This window comes from Pieris rapae, chromosome 19 (assembly GCF_905147795.1).
Source record: "Pieris rapae chromosome 19, ilPieRapa1.1, whole genome shotgun sequence".
Taxonomy (NCBI): domain Eukaryota; kingdom Metazoa; phylum Arthropoda; class Insecta; order Lepidoptera; family Pieridae; genus Pieris; species Pieris rapae.
Window position 1 is genome coordinate 6,366,501 of NC_059527.1, and position 21,967 is coordinate 6,388,467.

The 21,967-nt window shown below is 32.1% G+C and overlaps 2 protein-coding genes across 6 annotated transcripts; one reads left to right on the forward strand and one right to left on the reverse strand.

The window, feature by feature from the left end:
• Positions 1–2,724: 2,724 nt before the first annotated feature.
• On the reverse strand, positions 2,725–5,444 carry LOC111001317 (zinc finger protein 239). 5 transcript variants are annotated; one of them, XM_045632374.1, is made up of 5 exons: positions 5,417–5,444; positions 4,749–4,864; positions 4,285–4,682; positions 3,737–4,203; positions 2,725–3,236 (listed from the first exon to the last, which is right to left on the reverse strand). In XM_045632374.1, exons 1-5 carry the CDS (start codon positions 5,427–5,429, stop codon positions 3,001–3,003), a joined length of 1,230 nt encoding a protein of 409 aa, XP_045488330.1. In that variant the 5' UTR covers positions 5,430–5,444; the 3' UTR covers positions 2,725–3,000. The 5 variants fall into 5 exon arrangements, with proteins under 5 accessions (XP_045488330.1, XP_022126874.2, XP_022126872.2 ...); XM_022271182.2 differs by lacking the exon at positions 5,417–5,444 and adding an exon at positions 5,363–5,378 and having other exon boundaries at positions 4,285–4,440; XM_022271180.2 differs by lacking the exon at positions 5,417–5,444 and adding an exon at positions 4,940–5,173.
• A 275-nt stretch (positions 5,445–5,719) lies between these two features.
• On the forward strand, positions 5,720–10,164 carry LOC111001313 (V-type proton ATPase subunit D). Its single transcript, XM_022271177.2, has 6 exons — positions 5,720–5,879; positions 5,990–6,107; positions 6,521–6,668; positions 6,847–7,062; positions 7,555–7,685; positions 9,647–10,164. The coding sequence occupies exons 1-6, from the start codon at positions 5,839–5,841 to the stop codon at positions 9,734–9,736; spliced, it is 744 nt and encodes a 247-aa protein (XP_022126869.1). The 5' UTR covers positions 5,720–5,838; the 3' UTR covers positions 9,737–10,164.
• The last annotated feature ends 11,803 nt before the right edge of the window (positions 10,165–21,967 follow it).

The window sequence follows — 21,967 nt, forward strand, 5'->3', positions numbered from 1 at the left end:
CATGGTATAAAAATAAAACTGAAAACTGTTTCTTTTAAAAAATTTTAATAAACAATTATAACCTACAATTCACATTTCATTACATATTTATTTTTTCACATGCAATTGAATACTGCATGTGTAAATAACATTACCCTGCAAACGCTACATAATATCAAAACCCTAGCAAAAAAATGTAGCAACACATTTAATAATAAAATTAATACCACCACCTCTTATATCAGTCAAGTTTTTGCTTATATACTAGTAAAATTTTCATACATTTTTTTTCGAAAATAGAAACTACATAAATCATATCAATAACGATGATAACATCTAACTTAGGTCTTTTTAATACTGTATTTACCAACGCTGGAGATTTTTTTGGCAATTTATAATTTATAAACTAATAATAATTTTTAAGATATTTCACACATTTTAATACATTGTTCCTTATCACTCTTCTTTGTTAGGATAATTTTTATAGTGTTGACATTCTGTATTTATTATTTTAAAACATTCAATAAAAGGCACATTGCACTTTAAATTTATCAGTGTGAACAAATAATCGAAAATGTTTTTGTTTAATTGCATGTATTAATTTAAAATATGGAACTATAGTCAAATTCTGTTACAACAAAATCAAAGGTACTACTCATATTTGCTAGTAAAAACCAATAGTTGTAACAGCCCATGACTATGTTTATTAAGTGCCTCATGCAAATTTAAACAGTTCTAATTGTACTTTTAAAATAGTTTCATTCTAAAAGGTAATAATTATAATTAAGACTAAGAATCTAGGCTTTTACAAACCTTTTACAAGCATTAATTTGAAGTTGTAATAAGCACAACAAAAGTAAATAATGATGAAAGAAAACATTTAATTGCTTACTGAAAGACGACACTATCAATTCAATGTGTATTTTTGAAAATATTTATAATTTAGCCATAACATGCAATAAAAAAATAAAAAATTGGTAACATATAAACTTCTACTGAAATCTTAAGAGATATGTAAGAATATGAAGTGATAAATAAATAAAATGATAATTGTTTTAATTATACCATATTCCAAAACATTTCTAAAATCAATCATGTCTAGATAGTTAGGTATATTTATAAAATACATTTTTTAAGGCCAAATCACGAATGTTTTTAAAACTTGATCTTATTTGAATCTCCAATAAAAAAATGGCTAGATCTTGAGACTAGATTTGAGATTTAGCAATGTTCAAAGTGACACTAGACACCTTAATATTTTTACCGTATGCTATAAAAGTCTAGATAAAAAAGACATTCATTTACTATATGCTACTATATATAGGATACTTATTAAAGGTCTATGTTTCTTCAATATTAGGGTTTTCTGAGAACAATTGATCATCATTATATGTTCGGAGATATTTCTTTGTAAACACATACAGAATCAAACCCCATTTCATCATCATAAAAGACCATACTAGTCTTAATATAATGCTGGTGTCAATTGGAAGAATATCTGAAATAAGATAATCATTACTTATAAATATAAAGTTCATTATTATGAGATTATATGAACCCACTTCAAATATACAACAAATAATATACATACCTGCTTTATAATATATTTCCAAAAATAAATAAAACACAGTAAGGGCCAGCCCAGATATGAATCCAACTATTCCAAAATCACCAATATATTGCAGAGCCTTTCTTGAAAAGTTGACATGTAAGGTGTCCTTTAGATAGTGGCAGTGAAGCATCATAGTCAATGAGGCATGGAGACCTGGAAATATAGCAAAACAATGTTTGTAAATTTACTATGAGGTGATTTGTGCCTTAAATGTACAAATAATTTTCTTACAATATCAAGTAGGCAAGTTGTTGCGGTTAACACAAATTCTAGCTTTTAGGTCCATACATATATAGATATGTATCTATTGTCGAGGATAAAAAAATTAGAATACTTACAAGCCAATAACGCCCACATTCCAGCTTCAATGTTTGCATAAACGATGCAAAAACATATAAACGCCGACAAACCAAGGAACGCACCGAGAGCACTCAACGCTATGTGTATTTTCGTGCGTAACATTTTTAATAACTATTTTCTCAATTGTCTAGTTGAATTTTTATGATAGTTTTACCAAAAGCAAAATATAAACAAGTCGTAGTTATAATATGTACCAACTAAATGCGAGCAAACTGCAAAACAAAATACAGTGTTGCCAATTCTTAAATTTTTTTTCTCCTTAGTTATGAACCTATAATCTGCATATAATTTTTCTGGAAGAACGATTATACAAAATACCTATTATAAGTAACAACTATCTTATTTTAAAAACTAGGTATAGACACATAAAGTTGCTACATTTTTGCAAAACCATGAAAAACATCACTGAATTTTTTCTTTGTTTAAAAAACTGCGTTTAATAAAAAAACTGCATGCCAATTAACTTCTATCCGAATGCTTGTCTCCTTATAACTGTAACACATCCTTAACAAATTTGTTTTACGGAAAAGCAAATTTTAATATTTTGCCTTAAATTTAAATTTTTTTAATATTGTTTACATCAGCGTCCTGAAGATGTGCAGCGTTTTTGTCGAAAAAGGAAAGAGCGATTTAGATATAGCGAAAAAGGGAGATCGAGGAAAAATACACGCTATTGGTTGATGTATTCGTTTAGTAGTTACATATTAGACATTTAGATGGCAATGCAGTGTTTATTAATACTTCTTAGCATGAGTTTGAATCAAAACAAGATGTTAAACAAAATATAATCTTTTATTTTTAAAAACATAAAATCGTTTCCTTTGGACAATTTTTTATATATTCTATCCTATAAACCTTAACTGAAAAAACACCCAAAATATATATTTGCCATCACATGAGCAACATTATTTGACACAGGATCATATAAATTTATTATTTAATACTATAATTATTGCTGTAGTTAATTTAAAAAAATTTAAATAATAAAACTTATTGCATTAGTTTTACAAATGTTATATCTAGTTAAATCCCCTCCAATTGCCTTATAATTATGGCTTTAATAGTCTTAAATAATTAGGTCTCAATTTACTAAGTAAATCAGGATTAACTTCTGATTTTCTATGTACCCTAAGATGACTTTTCATATTGCCAAGTTGAGCATATCCTCGCCCACACACAGGACACTTAAATGGAGTTTCACCTGTATGTAAACGCATGTGTTCTTTGAGATAATCTTCATGGAAAAATCTACTATCACATACACTACAAACTGCTGGCCGTTGACCTGAAATATTTATATTTAAAAATCATTGTTTTAATTTACATCTCTTATACACTAAATATATTCCACACATCAAACCTCATAAGCGTCTAAGTCTGGAAACTGTCCACCAACAATTACTCTTAAAATAAAATACTATTGACTACTTCATAAAAAAAATTTTACATGATTTTAACAAACTATTTAACAGTTCATTTTCTAGAACTTTTGAACACTTGCATGAATGAATTTGTACAACAAATAAAAATAAAATAAATACTTTCATTGTATAAAAAATCATTATCACTTATATTAAATACATGATAATTATTCTAATGAATGAATTTTCCACTCACGCGGGCAATACGAATAGTGAACAGAGTTTCTATTGAGGTGGACCTATTTGTTTGTATCTAGAATAATTGGTGTGGGAGTTATTTGGAATTCTATCGTATTAGTAATTACTGTTAAGATAGAAAAATGTAGTGAATAAATAAATAAATAAATTTTGACAAGCGCTATACCTGTGTGAGCAGATCTGATGTGAATGGTAACAGATTTCTGACACTTAAATACTTTATCACAGAGATCACACGAAAATGTTTTCATTGGTTTTAAGTGTTTATTGTGCACATTTTTAATATGGGTCATCATTTCTCCTCTAAATGTAAAACCTCTACCACATGTAGCACATATAAAGTTATCCTCCTTTTTATGACACCTTCTTATGTGTCTATTTAAATAATAATTTGAAGCTAATATTTGTGGACATTCTGGACATTTTATTGGTTTCTTAAAGTGAATATTCCTTTTATGTATGGCTAATTTATCTAAGCTCGTAAATGTTACACCACATAGATCACATAGTTCGGGTACTTTTATTTTTTCAACCTTTTCTTTTGGTAAATTTATATCAACTTTTTTTTGTTTCTGTTTTAGTTTTGATGTTCTCTTTTGTTTTGATGTTGACACAGCAGTAGTGGATTTTAAACTAGAAAATGTTTAATTAAGTATATTAAAACAATAAATGTATAAGGGGAGTAGGAAGTGTTGATAAGAATAAAAAAATTACCACCATGTGTCACCATTCCAGACAAATTCACCCTCTAGTATTGATGAAGCTATGTTATTGGTTCTAGTAAGATTTTTCTTAAATGATTTTTGTAATTTATTCAGTCCAATTCTACCTTTAGATTTGTTTTCATTCTCCGATTCTTTTTTTATCTCTCTAAAACCACAAAGGGGCTCATCATCACTACTTTCAATTTTAAAGTTTTCATGCTTAATTTCAAGTTCAATTTTGCCAACGCAACTATCAAGACTGTAGTTAAACTGTTCCTGTTTGACTAATAATTTACTCCTAAGTATATTGTGGGTTTCTTTGTATTTTGTAATGAACTTATACACTTCATATAATGTATCTTTACAACTAGAACATATATTTGTAGGATATCCCTCTGTATCTGTAATCTAAAATTACAGTATATTGATAAGAAATAAACGAGCATAAGAAGTTTATAAAAGTATGTTACTCACTGTTTCATTTACACAAAACGAAAGTTTTGTTAAAATATTACTTTTGTTTACAAACAGAGGTATTGTTGCTCCACTCTCCAGGCATATTCTACACAAGTTTATCGCCATCCGTATATCTAAATATAAGGTTTAATTAAGTATATAAATGTTTATTTTGCTTATATGATGATCATCAGAATGTAGTATCTTACTTATTCTTAGTCACTAAATATCTATCTTAAAATACATTTTCCGTTATAACATTATCACCGGATATTTATGAAATTCAACAAATATATTTTATGCATGTTTATAAATTATATTATAATAAATACAAGTAAATAAAAAAAATGTCATCACAGGTAAAACCTTACGCTTGGTTGATATAGGTTTCTTTTTTAAATTATTTTCTGGCCTGGTAACGAAAGGACATTTTGTTACTTGTTAAAGTCAATGTCAGTCAATATGAATGAGTATGAGTAATTTAGAGTATGAGTAAATTAGAGACTTTTATAATAACACTGAATACATTATTGCCTAGTGGTGAGACGAAAGGAAGAATTAAAAAAAACGCATTTAATTACAACTTAAAAAGAATTATTTTAAACACTGAAATTCAATACTAAAAGATTAACCTAAAGTAAAGTTCCATATTACTTTCATGCTCTATAGATACATTTCTACATTACCCATAAGTCCCATAACCCAAACTACAATGTCGTTTGGGTCGTTACTCGTTATTACATATTTTCCCAAAGATCACATCACATCACTAGTAAAACTTCCTTTATAGTGAAAGCATATTATAATATAATAGATAAAATATTAATATATTTTACAATATTACTCAAATATAAATTTTTATTCAAGTAATATCCATTGATTCTATTTATTTAGTCCTTTAATTAAAATTGACAATTAAAGTTTAATATAGTTGGTTTTTTTAATCTATTTTGTATCCTCATTTTTTAGAGCGAGATCACAAGACCAACCATAGACAAAATTGATCGACGGGCTGTCCGCTGTCAACAGCCATCACCTGATTGGGATTGGGAGTATATTGCTGGAAATTATTTAGTTATTGTTGAATTAAATAAAATAACAACCGAAAATGTCTTCAAAGGATAGATTACCAATATTCCCTTCCCGAGGGTAAGCTAGATTCCCGTAATTGACATATTTTATATTATTTCTATGTAACAACTTATGTGCACACTAAATTGATGAATGGTCATAAAAGCCTGTAATTTCGCTCCTTTCAGTGCTCAGATGTTGATAAAAAATCGTTTGGCTGGAGCACAAAAGGGTCATGGACTTCTTAAGAAAAAAGCGGATGCTTTACAAGTGAGATTCCGTATGATCCTGAGTAAAATTATTGAGGTATGTATCAATTTTGACTATTACTACTATTACTTGCATAAAAATGGGGAAAAGCATTATACTAACAATTTTAACATATATTATATAGGAATTAAAATAATGTATTGGTAATCATTTGACAGGTTCAATAAACTGATATTTTCAGTAAATTTTGATATGATTTATCTAATATTAGAAGAAACAAATAATCACAAACCAGATTAAGGCTAATTCTAAGGCTCTTAAAAGGCTAGTAAAACTTAATCAGATTCTGTAGTGTGTATTCTTAAAGAACAATAAACAAATACAAAGATCAATATTCAATTACATGTAACCAATTGAAAAGACAATTTCAATACATTAGAAAATAACTCATAAATAAAAATGACAAATTTTTCTGGTTATGTTCAATTGTCTTTTAAAAAACCTTTTAGACTAAAACTTTGATGGGTGAAGTCATGAAGGAAGCTGCATTTTCATTGGCTGAAGCAAAATTCACAACTGGGGACTTTAATCAGGTAGTTCTCCAGAATGTTACAAAGGCTCAAATTAAAATTCGATCAAAGAAGGACAATGTTGCTGGTAAGTAATATGTGTGAATTTATTATAGATTTTTTTGCAAATTTTCAATGTATACAGATTCATATACTATGATAGGAAATATTTAAACATATATATAAACTGAAAAGATTTAATAACCTAGACTAACCATTTGCTTATTTTAGTTCTCTATTCTGAAACATACTCTTGCTTATTTCAGGTGTAACCCTTCCAATCTTTGAGTCATACCAAGACGGTTCAGACACTTATGAGTTAGCGGGTCTGGCTCGTGGTGGACAGCAATTGTCCAAGCTTAAGAAGAACTTCCAGAGTGCTGTAAAGCTTCTGGTTGAGTTGGCTTCGCTACAAACATCTTTTGTTACTCTAGATGAGGTGATCAAGGTTACAAACAGACGTGTTAATGCTATTGAGCACGGTAAGTGTGTTCAATAATTCATAGAAAATTTAAGAAAAGGTTTTGTTTTGTGTATAGGTGTAAATTTCTGTTACCTTGACTACATTTCTTAATTGTATTATAGATATTTCTTTTGTTGATATAATAACTTGTACAAAAATGCAAGTATTTTTATGCAAGGTAAGTTTTACATTGTACTCTATTTACATCAGATTTTTTTTATATTGTTTGTTGACATACAACTTATTAAACATTTCCAGCCAATTTTAATAAGACACCAATGCTTTAATTTTGTAGCCAAATCTCTAGGTAAATTCTTGAAATTTTTGAAATCTAAAACCACCTTATTAGTAAATAATTTTTATTATATCTTTACATTTATTGAACAGTTTAAATGAATTTAAATGAAAACCAAACTAAAAGTTTGTGATATATCACTGTTCCAGCAACTATTGAGTGATTATTTACTTTGCCAGCTTGAAAAGATTAACACTTAGGATAATTTATTTTCAGTAATCATACCGCGCCTTGAGGCAACTCTTGCCTACATTATCTCTGAGTTGGATGAAGTCGAGCGTGAGGAATTCTACCGGCTTAAGAAAATCCAGGACAAGAAGAAGATCATCAAAGATAAGGCTGAGGCTGTAAGTATAATATTTACAATAATTTTACTTAATCATCTAGCCCGTAGCTACCATACATTTGGTATTTAAAGTGGTCTGCCAATTATGATATTTCAAAATATGATCATACTTATTTTATTTCACTGTTCATCAATACTCCAGAGCTTAAGTAATAATAACAATTTTAAATGAAAAATATAGCTAGAACATATTATATATGCAATGACAATTATGAGAATTAATTAATTCATAATCTTAATATATATATTTCTTGTGTGCGTGTGTATGTGACTGAACTCCTCCTAAACGACTGGACCGATTTAGACGAAATTTTTTGTGTGTGTTCAAGGGGATCTGGGAATGGTTTAGATTCACAATTTTGTCCGCTGGACAATGTTTTTTTAATTAATTTTCAATTTATTAGTTGTTGTTGATTTTGGAATGTTTTACATTGGATCCGACAGACGGCGCTACCATCGCAGTGTCAAATTTTAAATAATATTCGAATTTTAATTTTAGTCTGTCCCGAAATTTAAAAAAAGTTTTGTTATCATTGTGTTATATCGTGTGTGACCATGTGCTGGATCGTTAGATATTGTCATAACATTTGAATAATAATTTTCATCAAAATGGCTTATTAAAAATTGAAATTTTGAAATTAAAGACGTGTAGACAGGACAACGTCTGTCGGATCCGCTAGTTATTTAATATAAATTATAAAGCTGATCTTTTCTAGTGAGGTGTTGCCAATTAATTTTTAATAATTGAATAATTCCTGGTAGATTGATACAGTATACAATGTGTTTGCTAAATTACTATCTGAATGAATTTTATTCAGTATAATATGATAGTTAATAGTAAATGCGTCATGTTGAGTAAGTAATCGAATAATTAACGTATATAGTAACGTAGTATTGTAATTTTACGCATGACATGAGCGCGTGTAACGAACTACTGGAAACCGAAGTCTAGCCTATACGAAAATTTACCTTAGAAAAGTATTTACATATGCAGGATGGCAACCGTCAATACTATTTACATTACTCAATTAAAGTACGTACTTTAAAAGGTGCTATGTCCTAACAATATTTTATTTTTCGATAGCTGTTGCTATTTATACCACAGTAAAATTTATTGCCTTACTTTGCTAATTTAAAGTTTATACACTGTATAATCTATGTATGCTTCCTATTTCTTTTTCTCCTGCGTTAAATCTTATGAAATTATGTGTTTGTCTCTTTTTTTGTCACTTTTTCGTTTCATCGATTTTCAAATCGCAATGGTGCTAAATAAGTTTTTACTTCAAAAATAAAATTATAATGACTAATATTAAAATATTTAACGGGGTTATTTTAAAATAAACGGAAGCAAATAATTTTAATTGTTATTATTTAAAAATAACATTAATTCCGATTGTAAGCGATTAGTACCGACTCTGAATGTACATTATGTAATTAATTCCAAATACGCCATACGTTCTGTACGTGTTTCTATACAAAATTAAGTAACTTTTTTGTTACTTTACTGGCGGACTCGACATGTTGTTCTGTACATTTGTCTTAAATACAAAAAAAAATCTAATGTTAAATTTAAACCAATGAATCCATTTAACCAGTTAACACACTCAAAGAAATTCAACAAAATCTTTTTATAAAGAATTTAATTACAAATACACGAAAAGAAGATATTATTTTTACATACATATATATACATTACAATTTTAACCACTGCACGTCTTGTTCGGGACAAAATATATTTTACACTTAAATATTGTTTACCAAAAGTATTTATATATTTATTATTATTTTTTATATAAGTTAATCTTAAAAAGTTTACTAAAGTGATATGTATATTCTACTCTATATATTTTTATATTACGTTTTCTCTAAAACTATTTCAATCTATGGTGTACCTGTCATAAGTGATAATAATGTTTACACTATCAATTCCATAAGTTATTAAACAGAGTTATATATTTTCAGAAGAAAAAAGCTCTGGCGGCAGCCGGTGTGGATATTCGTGGTGATATCGTAAATCTTCTGGATGAAGGCGACGAGGACTTGCTCTTCTAAATCCATTCATAGCCATACAGTAGACTGCAATTTGGTCGAATGACGTTTGATCAAATATTAGTTCAAAGTTTTCATAATGTTCTGTACATACCCATGTTAACGCTTAATCCGTTCTCCCTGTTTGTATGGCTAGATGTATGTAAGCATTCCAAGGTTTAGAGTTATTCAGTTTTTAAATCAATATTTATATTACAGAAGAAATCAAGTAAGGTAATGCGTATACGTGTAGGTATGCGTATACGCGAATACGTATGCGTACGCGTATACGTGCGCAAGTATGTCTATGGTATTGTCTGCGGGAACGTCCCTTAAGTAAAGATCGCATAAGTACACCAACTAGTATTTTCGTTGTTATATTTTAAGTAAGATCATGTAAATAAAAGTTTGTGAAGCGATATATTATGAATTAAAAATATTATTGATTGAAATTGTATTTTATTTTAAATATTTACAATAGATTTAGTAAAGTCAAGTTTAAAGGAGATCTTTAGGATCAAATGCTTTGGTTTTGTGAATACTAATGAAAAACACTAAAAGCTCTATGTTGGGGTTTTACCCTCCACTAAACAGAATGGCTAGAATGTGCAATCGGCTGCAGAAACTGAACATTTTTGATTACAGAAAGCGAATTCTGTTACCATTCTTTTAGGTTTCTTTGCTATGATTTATAAATTAAAATCTTTTTTGTAATCCTTTAGCAATATTTCTTATAAATTAATTAAAAACATCGGGGCCACACATAAGTTATAAATTGAATATCTTGTTTATTTGACTGTTTTGTTTTTATAAAATTAAGTTAATTTATAAAATTAATTTAAACTAAGGTAAACTACAATTATTAGTTTCATTTTTGTGAAAGAAAACGTATTTTGCTATAGATTTATTTCTCCAAATACTTTATAATAGACAAACAATACGTACATAGATTATTATAGTTATCGATTAGCCGTTAAAAAGTATCGATTGCCACGTTTATGCAGTAAACCAAATTCAACGGCACATTTGAGGATTGTCGCTGTAGAAATTGCTCCTTTCGACGAATAGTCCACTTTATAATGCTTTTTGAGGAAACCCATTAGTCTTTGAGCGGTCAGTCCCTCCTTTGATGGCATTTTGTGGAATGCCCAAAGGACTATTGCAGCTGGTACGGACTTTCGTAAGCCAAATTTTCGCCTTATCGCCGGTGATGAGTGACATACTCTCGTCTGAAGGCTTAAAGACGACACCGAGCGTTCGGAATTCACGACTGATTTCATTTTACTAAAGATTTTTCGACTTTTTTTGATGTTTGATTTACACTCTTGTTTTTAAATGATTCATTTGACATTTCGTCCAAAACTATTGGGAAACTATTGTCAAAGTCATACAGCAAAAAAAAAAACTCTATGACGAGTTGAAGTCGATTGTTAAAAGGTTTTCCTGTTTATGGTCTTATTTTTTGTTAAATGAATAAATATTTTAGATTTTTGAAGAAACAATAGACAATAAAGATATATTACTGTTTCAATTTATTATTATCGTTAAATACATAATAATCTTATTACTAGCCATTAAACATCTGTATAATGAGTATATTTGTGTTAGGTTTATTTAATAAAATTTGATCCACACATCTCGTAATAAAGTCACCGATGGGCCAAACACCTTTCCCGTTATTTTATTATTTTTTGTCTACAAGCAAAAATATATGAAAGCCACTAGTCCTACAAATATTGTTTCACTAGTTAACTGGGACCAGTTTATTAGCGATATGCGTTAAAGCCCCATGAATATTGGCGCTCACAATATTTGCGTATAAAAAAATAACTATGTTTATTAACATTCTACAATATAAAATTGATTTTATGACAAAAGCATTTTGGCTTCGAGCCTCAAATAACTCTTCGATGTTTAGTCCTTATTACAAACGAACGATATTGACCAATAGGTCTACAATTATATGTATCTTAATCAAAGAAGTTTTCCAGCATTAGTATTACACAGTGAATATTAATCCAACTGGTTTATCAACCAGTCGTCTTATCAGTCTAGTTCAGATGGAGCGAATCCAGAGGGGTGACTTATTGCGAGTTCATTTACAATGACACAGGGTACACTCTGTGCGATGAATGTGGAACAAGCTTTGTGCCTTTTATGGATGTTACGGAGGAAATTCTCTTAGGTTTTTGTTTATGGTATTTCATTTGGAATTTGAATTATGAAACTACGAACGCGTAGCGCGCTACCGCTTCGTAGCCTATTTCAGCTTTTACAGTTTAAATTTATTCTAATTTTCTGACTTAAACATATTGTTACGAAGACGGGTCAACTGCAATGTTTTTAGATTTTTCCACTACTACACATATTAGAAAATCGAAATTTACATAATGTTGCCGTAGTTTTCAGGAGGCTGAAACATTTTTTCAGTCGGTTTCAGAACACGTATAGACGAATGGTACACTTTTCAGCAGACCCGTTTTCAGGCGTTTTCAGGCCTGGTTATAGCCCTTCGATGAAGGAATATTCTAGAACGAATTTTCTAGGTGTGGGACAAGCACTGTTTGACACGCGAAAGAGAGAAAAGATAAGAACCTTCTCGAAGCTAGACCGAGAACTCTAGAACGCCGTACGACAAGCACGTAGCAGTGTGCGAAAGAGATAGCAAGTACGCGCGTTCTAGAATTAGGCGATCGCTACTCAGTAGCGCTCCCGCCTAGAAAGTTCTTGTAAACATCGGAAACATCGTTCGAGATTCTTCCTAGGGATATATAAGCGAGCCAAAACGCGACCACTGAGTTCAGTTTTGAATGCGATTCCAAGCGATAAACAGCGAAGAGAAAAAGTGCGATTAAGTGATACCAGTGATAAAGTACTGAGTGATTTAAGTGATTAGTGACAGTGTTTCATTGTGTGTGTTATTAGTGTTTTTCTGTGCGTAATTTCAAGATATTAGTGTAAACGAATTCCTCATAGATTTTATTGAAATAAACCCTTGAATAATTCGACGGCGTTTTCTATCCGATCCCCTAGCTCGTAACATTTTGGTGTCAGAATTGGGGATAGAAAAATGCCAATTACTCCAAGGGAGAATCAAGAGAAGTTCGTGACAGTGTCTGCAGCAGATGCGGAGATGCAGACAAAGAAAACGGAGACTCTAATATCAAAGTTTGAAAACCTGGACAGTAGGTTTTCCGAACAGGAGAAACGCTTGCTTGAGTTAGAAAAGGAGGTTCAGTGCCTTAAGATGTCTGGATTTGTGGAATCATCTGGAACGCTGGAAGCACCTACTTTTAATGGTTCTTCTTCTTGGGACGCCTACAAGGTACAGTTTGAGGCTTTATGCAAGATAAACGGTTGGAAAGATAATCAGGCTGTGGCTGCCCTTATGTTGGGACTGCGAGGTGAAGCCCTGGACGTGTTGGAAGTTATGAAAGGAGATGTGACGCTGACGCGACTGCTGGATGCCTTGGAGTCACGTTATGGAGACTCACATTTAGAGCCAGTCTACAGGGCTCAATTACGAGAGAGAATGCAGCGACCAAGTGAGAGCTTGCAAGAATGGGGTCTGGAAATAGAGAAGCTGGTAAGGAAAGCTTACGCATCCTTACCAGATGTAGCAGACAAGATATTAGTGCAAACCTTCATAGATGGAATAAGAGATCGTGAAGTGAGGCTGAGAGTGAACCTTGGTCACCACAAGAACCTGAAGGACGCTCTAGCCCATGCGTTGGAGGTAGAGGCGATTCAGAAAGATCCTCAACCTTACCGCATTAGGGCTGTCACGGAAAGAGCTACTGGTCAACGTGGGCCAACCTGTTACATCTGTGGGGAAGTAGGGCACATGAGGTTTTCGTGCCCTAAGAAAGACTTCCGAGGTGATGTAAAGGCTAGACGTGGAAATACCTTAGTCATCGACGGAGAAGTCAATGGAACTAAATGTGATGTGACACTTGATACTGGAGCTTCACGAACAGTAATCAGACACCAACTTCTGAAGACATTTTCTAGAAACCCTTCTAGAGGAATTGCACAGCTTGTTACAGCTACGGGTCAACGCATAGCCGATCGGGGAGAAGGTATCGCGACCTTCAAGATTGGTGAACGTTTTTACAGACACAAGGTTGTTCTTGCCGACATAGTAGATGACTGTATAATCGGGTTAGACTTTATGAAGTGTTACAAATGTAAGATAGATCTGGAAAAAGGGATATTCAAGTGCGGAGAACAGGAAGTCTCCTTAAAAGGCAATTCTTCAAATTGTGGTTATGACATCTGTAGAGTAATCGATGTGGACGGACAGGCCAGTAAACAACAAGAGTTGAACGCAGTTCGAACATTTCTGGATAACTATGAGGAAGCCTTGTCAATACACCTATCAAAGGCAGAGGAACAATTAAAGAAACTTTCTGATATGTTAGCGAACCATGAAAGAGAGCTGATAAGGAGTTCAGATGATGCGTCTCAAAGGCCAAGTGAAAAAGTCACCAAACAGAACGGAAGGGATGGTCACGTGAGGATGCTTAGAACAGATACCATTCGTTCAGATTTCGGTGGTAGATTGATGCAGATAGCACAGCAAGAGGATTGTGACATTAAACCAATTCTGGACTGGATGAAATCTTCAGCTGTCAAGCCACAATGGAGTGAAGTTGCATCTACAAGTTGCACTACTAAGAGTTACTGGGCTGAATGGGACAGTTTAGTTCTACATAATGGAGTGTTATGTCGCAAATTGAAAAATGCTCAAGGCGATCATTTGCAGCTAGTGGTGCCAAGATCCAAGGTTCGCGACATACTAGAAATGTGTCATATTGAGTTATCTAGTGGACATTTAGGAGTAAAAGGGACTCTTAAGAAGGTTAAAGAAATATTTTACTGGATTAATTATCGTGAAGATGTAGAAGACTGGATCAAGAAATGTAAAGCTTGTGCAGGTGATAAGGATTCGCAGACTCGGCCGCGATAGAAAAGGATAATGATGAAAAGAAGTGATGATGCTCGGGACGAGCATGTCTAAGGAGAGGGTAGTGTTACGAAGACGGGTCAACTGCAATGTTTTTAGATTTTTCCACTACTACACATATTAGAAAATCGAAATTTACATAATGTTGCCGTAGTTTTCAGGAGGCTGAAACATTTTTTCAGTCGGTTTCAGAACACGTATAGACGAATGGTACACTTTTCAGCAGACCCGTTTTCAGGCGTTTTCAGGCCTGGTTATAGCCCTTCGATGAAGGAATATTCTAGAACGAATTTTCTAGGTGTGGGACAAGCACTGTTTGACACGCGAAAGAGAGAAAAGATAAGAACCTTCTCGAAGCTAGACCGAGAACTCTAGAACGCCGTACGACAAGCACGTAGCAGTGTGCGAAAGAGATAGCAAGTACGCGCGTTCTAGAATTAGGCGATCGCTACTCAGTAGCGCTCCCGCCTAGAAAGTTCTTGTAAACATCGGAAACATCGTTCGAGATTCTTCCTAGGGATATATAAGCGAGCCAAAACGCGACCACTGAGTTCAGTTTTGAATGCGATTCCAAGCGATAAACAGCGAAGAGAAAAAGTGCGATTAAGTGATACCAGTGATAAAGTACTGAGTGATTTAAGTGATTAGTGACAGTGTTTCATTGTGTGTGTTATTAGTGTTTTTCTGTGCGTAATTTCAAGATATTAGTGTAAACGAATTCCTCATAGATTTTATTGAAATAAACCCTTGAATAATTCGACGGCGTTTTCTATCCGATCCCCTAGCTCGTAACAATATATTAGAATAGAGAATTTTAAGGTTTATAAGCTTCATTAGGCTAGTTCAGTGGAGAAAATTTATACAATATACCTAAATTATATTATATAATTATACATAATTTTATTAAATAAAAGCACCTACAGTAGTGCCACCTTTGCCACATAACAGGATTTATGAAGTAATCACTAGGAAATTGTTAACGAAACACAGTAAATTTTCCAAACATAATGAACAACAAAGTCAAATTCTAGAACATAATGAAATTGTTGGCCCCATGTAGGGAAATATTGGCCTATAGCCTATTATTAAATTGTAAGATCATACTCACTGCACAACTGTATCACGGAATAGATTAATAATAGAAGCACTGCTAGCGAGGCGTAAGTATAAAGCGCTGATATTGAGAAATACTGCATACAAATGTGCAGCGATAAAAGTCAATTACACATCGTTTCCAGAAAATAAGAACCGGATAATACTTTTACGTGTTCTTTGACCACATCATCTCAGGTAATTGAAAAAAACTGAAGTCTATTTTGAAGCTAAACACAAATTATAAATATTGTATGAAGTTTGGTTCTGGAACCTGCATTAAATAATCGAATCAAATTCTTCTCAAGTATTTTCTATGAACTTTTTCGGCCAAGCCCAACTGTTATTCCGTGTTAGAGTAAGTATTTATCAAATTATAATTTAGGTAGGAAGACAGCTGTTATTTTTTATTAGAGCCACGATATTAATATTCATGAAAATAGGTAATTTGACATTAAATAGATTACTGTTAGCGGTCGAGCGTAGTTCGACATTTCTTTGAACCTCCCACAAGCCTACCTACACCCGATAAGATACACCCAGACCTTTAAACTTTATAATTTCAGCCTCATTGCCTGCTGGCCACTTGAACTTTGAACTTATTTACTCTTTGAAATTAATACGCACCCATGGACATGAAATGGCTTTACAGTGCACCATGCTTTTATAAAATTTATTTGATGTTTTTTTACCTACTTTGATCGTTTAATCGTTTGATTTGCAGTGGATACTTTAATATTAATATTTTAAATTACGAAACTCGGATAAAAATAATATAACTTGTTGTTCTGTCTTTTGCAGAAAAACCTGAAGAATAAACGTAGCAATTTGTGATGCGGCTAGACTAAGGGCGCCCTGCGGAGGGTAATGTCCTCAGATTACTGCAGGGTTAAGTTTTCAAGATGTAAAAAAATACATTTTGTTTCGATATTTGACTGATAAATGCGGAATGTTGCCTAGTCGGAAGAACGTTTGCTGTGTTACGCTTTCTTACCTGTCTTTCTAAGAGAGCTTTATAATCTGAAACCGTTAAGATCCATAATTTTCAAAAGGTACAGAAATAATTTAATGGAAGACTCCGAATTTCGTATGTTAACTTTTAAATAATAATAATAATACAGGCCTTTTATTTCAAATACATTTAAATACGTTTATATTTCAATCTTCTTTTAGGAATCTGTGTGCCATGCCACTGTGCCACTCTCTGCCATGTACCTGATGTTACTTTATTTTTTGCTTTGATTTGGTTGGTGATTTGATCTATCCACCTTCTAAGATTTCTACCTCTTTTTGATTTGCTTTACCGTAGGCACCAGTTTAGTACCATTTTGCTCCACTTTTCGGTTCGTCTTGCCATGTGCCCCGCCCATTTTTAATTTCAGTTTTTCTTACTTTTACATACATCTGTTGTTTTTAACCCAATTTTTATTTTGTATATTATTTTTTTTCCCTATCATACATCGTTCCATCGATCTTTGACACAGCTATAGCTTTATATGCTACGGTTTAGCGCATTGATTTATAAAAAAATATTGTTTCATTATAAAGTGACAATCGTAGTACTACGACGTAGAGCTACGCCGTAGATTGTGTTATACGTTAATTACTCTACATTAGAACGAGTATTATTATATATTACAAAGTACTTCCATACTTCCAATAGAAAGATTTTTATGTGAACACGTTATCCCATAGGAAAACTGTAACAAGATTGGAACTCTTATAGTCGAGGAAGTCTGCGTTATTGGGTTCGATATCCCAGTCGAAACGTCATTATATTCAATTTGTTTTCTTTTTAGTGAGTCGTGAGGTCTAGTTTAAATCGTCCCGTGAAGTATGGAAACCATTGGTAGATAAAGGCTGAGCGATTTCTTTGTCTAATGGCCTTAGGTAAAATGCCTTAATTGTTAACTCTTAGCTACTAAAAAGTCGGATCTTTTAAGTATATTGTTGTATGTATTAAAACTACTTTTATAATACAAATAAATAGAATTTAATCGTGTTTATATATCAGTAGAGAAAAATTAGCTTTCAATTGATAATCTTTTGATGTTGCATACCAAAAAAAGATTATTAATAGTATGTATTGCAAAAAGTCACACCCAATCTCCGAATTACCAATAAACCTGTGTATATGTAGACTGGTAATGATATACAGAATAGGTATACCAACTAATCTGAAATCACAAGCTGTTTTGGCAAAATGTCTGTATGAAATTAGATTTGTGTTTGACTCGCGTCTCAAACAGTTAATTAAAATTTTAATGCTTTTTTGATTGGGTGTTTCGATTCACAGTGTCGGTGTCGTATTCCATGAAGAGCATAATAGCCCTTAAACTCTTTAAGAAAGAATATTTCAGTTGGAAAGTGTTGGCCTAACGGCTACAGCGTGTGACTGTCCATTGAGCGGTGTTGCGCGGTGAAAATGCGTTGAAATCGTTCAGTTGTGAACGACAGACGTTAAGGTTATACGGGTGGATTGTCATATTCAGCATTGATGATGAAACTCAGCTGGAGAGGTGTTTTTCTACAACCAGCTAGGCTAGGATTTCGATATGACACGAGTAAAACTGGAGTTGGACTAATAATATAAAAGTATTATAAGTCAGTGTGTAAACTTTACCAAATCTAAAATATCTGGACAGTTGGAATATGTTTTATTTGGCGTTAAGCAAAAAAAATTACGATAACTTTAGCAATTCATTGGAGTTTTGTGTAATAAACCATCAAAACATATCTTACAAAATACGTATTTCTTATCAGGCAAGAAGACATTATATAATTATTTAAATTCCGATAGCCATACTGATAGCGTTTTCGTATGCAATCTCGATATCTTTTGTAATATCCGTAGCGTTGTTGCTTTTTTTAAATGACACATTCGGCGATCGACTTACAGAATACCAGGGCTGGATTTTTCCTATGTTCTTCTCTTTCTCTAAAGTCCTTCACATTATACATTCGTTTTAACGGTAATATTTATTGACAAGGCTAGTGTGGGCGGGTAAACCTGACTTTGAGATGTCAGTGGAAATTGGTTTGTTGAATTGAATTTCCAGATTGAAAGCACTTTGTGAGAGACCTTAGCATAAACCCCTATTCAAATTGCTAATTCAACAGGTTTAGGCATGAGAGATTATATTACATTATCACTCACTAGGATTTTATTATATTATTAACTATGGTATTATTAACATTTTATTATTTTTTATTCGTAGGGTATTTTTGAAAACTATTTTTTCCCTCAATAGCAATCTGGGCGATAGTGTTGGTTAGCATTACGTGATGTTACCCGTTTATTCCTTGTTCATATAATTGATGCCTAGACCCCTATTAATACGAACTTGCTAGTTTTAACAATGGCATTTAAACATAAGAGGCATTGTTTTCTCTGTTTGTTGTAATATATTGGTTTCTCTTTAGTAATATTTGTACTTCTTTTTAACTCTTTAGTTTATTAGGAACTTAAATTTATACTGTGGTGTTCATACAAAATGCTTTTATTTAGCAAATAAAACATAAAATAAATTTAATATTTTAAACAAGCGAACTGTGGAATCGACTACCAGCGGGGGTCTTCCCTGAGAGATACGACCTCCAACAATTCACAATACGAGCGTAATCCTCCCTTAAAGGCCGGCAACGCACCCACTAAAAATGGGTGTCTATGGGCTACGACGACTGACTTTATGGGCGTCCCGCAGGCTCGTTTGACTCCTATTATATATTTAAAAAAATGCTGTTTTTTAAATAAGATAGGGTTGATGAACCTTTGAATCTCGAAGAGATAATTGGCCATCGAGATAACATATGGACTACTTACAAGTGGCTAAACGCTATTGTCATCCCGTAGTATACGTGCCATCATGGCTTCTATAGGATTTTTTTATAAACCCGCGTAGAAATGAGCATGTTATAAGCTCATGGTTGCCATACTGAAAAAACCAACTTCTATACTAGTTTTAGACAGTAACTACTTAAAAATTTAATTGCACATTTCTAATGTGAAATAATGTATTATACAAATACGAACAATAATAAATCATGTTTTCATATCACATAAGGTAACTTTTGCGGTATTTGCTTGAAATCCATCTAGAGTTACATTTAACGATGATCACTCGTGACGTTTACAGCGAACAACACTTGAAACTCCCCACAGCCACCCCTAAGTTCTCAGTAAAAACTCTGATGGTTTGAAATCAAAACATTTTGTCTGATAAACATATTGAGAGCACAGACTATACGTAATTTAAAAAATGGAACATCTCTTGTGAGTCAAGAGAATAGACAACGTAAAAATGGCGGTAAAAGTGTTTTGCTATTCTCTACGGCGCATTAAAAAAGCAGAAGAAGCGGTATGTTTACCATAGGTTTCCAATCACGTTATACTCTGTGGGCCTTCGATTTTTACACCGGTTACAACTTTCAAGTAAAGTCCTTTTTATAACAGAAGTCCCGCGGTGATTTTTGGAACATTTCCTTCTCCGAAGAAGGGATTATATTTACATAGATACATTGACAGTTGTGATGCGATGGCACGAGCTAACTAGGTTAATGCTGCTTACAAATCCATGAAATAAATTAGCACTTTGTATTTTGACCTAACAAATTCGTAAACACCTCAACTGAACACAACAATTTATTAATCTATATTTTTGTAATCTTTTTAAAAGTATGGCCTTGTTGTCTCTATAAAGATTATTATTTCCAAAATCCAAATTTAGTTCTAACTGGGTCTTTAAAAATCTAATAAGCCAAGAATGTGGTTAAACCAAAATATAGCTTCATCTAGACACCCTTTTTGAACGAAAAACGTATTCCGCGTAGGTGGCATATTACCCAGACGTCATTGATTTATTTGGTTTTCGATATTTGTTTGGTATAACTTACTACTTACTGACCTAACTAAAACGGTTAGTGCAATTTTTTTCTTTGCTTCAGCATTTTATTGTGCATTTTTTCTTTACACATTTCAGACAAAATAATACTCTATGTTCCATAGCTTTGTTTATAAAAGCAGGATTTTTAATTAAAAGAGAATTTCATTAACATAGAGAAGTGCGCGTTTATAACGATTGCCTAGTGTCCTGAAACATGAAAAGTCTGACCCAAATCGAAACTAAGCTTTATATCCATTCTTTTGATCTCAGAAAGCTCTTTAGAAAATAAGTAAAATAGATATGTGTCGCAAGGTATATTCCAGTTATTTTTTTTATTTATCGCGGTAATTAATGTACGCGCTTACAACTTTGGATTTTTTGTGTTAATATTTATCATAAAATGAAAATAAATTTATAATTTTCTGGGAATACCTTGAACCAATTCAACTTAGCGTTCTGGAAGAAGTCAGGGTGTAAGGCGACGCACCCTCGAGCCCTTTGGCATAACGTGTGGCCATTTTATAACTTAAAGGCAGATGAGCCTGTCCCTGTTCTCTAAAAAAACGTACCCACAGATTAAACAGTATTTTATATTTAAATTTTATTTAATTCAACATTTGCTTTTCATTTATATTTTTCCTGTTGACTACCTAAACAAAAATTTTATAATTAAAAAAAGTAAACATGTCAGAAATGAAACTTCTTTGGCAAACTTATTTTAAGTCTTAAAGATACAAATCTAAAACTTTAGATTTCCGAGACTAAGAGGAAGGGACAAACGGAAGATATGTTAGGAATTTAATTGTCATTGAAATATTAAAAGTGTCGAAAATTAATACAAAATATATGTTTTTTAAATTTATTTATTCTATAATAAAAACACGTGGCATTTTAATTTACAATCCGTCATATATGATTTTAATAAATTCTTTTGCATGAAATATAAAATACTAATCATAAATTCTCTTTATGAAATTTAAATTGTATAAATAGAATTTCTATCAGGTAAGTCGCTCTTCTCACTGTTTCTCAATCGGTTACAATAATTGCTCTCTCCCTTTTCTTTGAAAAAAACGCTGCTCATCTCGTGACACTAATATTATAAATTATTGCATTTTATCCCTAAAAATTTTACCTGAAGGGTAAAGTAAGAAGTTTCACTTGAAAAATACATATATGAAGCGTGTGAGCATATGAAGGAAAGAGAGAATATAATGTCAAAATGGTTAATAGTCCAGTTATTATAAAATCACCCTACGATCAATTTATTAGACACTAGTACACTAGTACATATTATTTTATATTAAAAGCCAT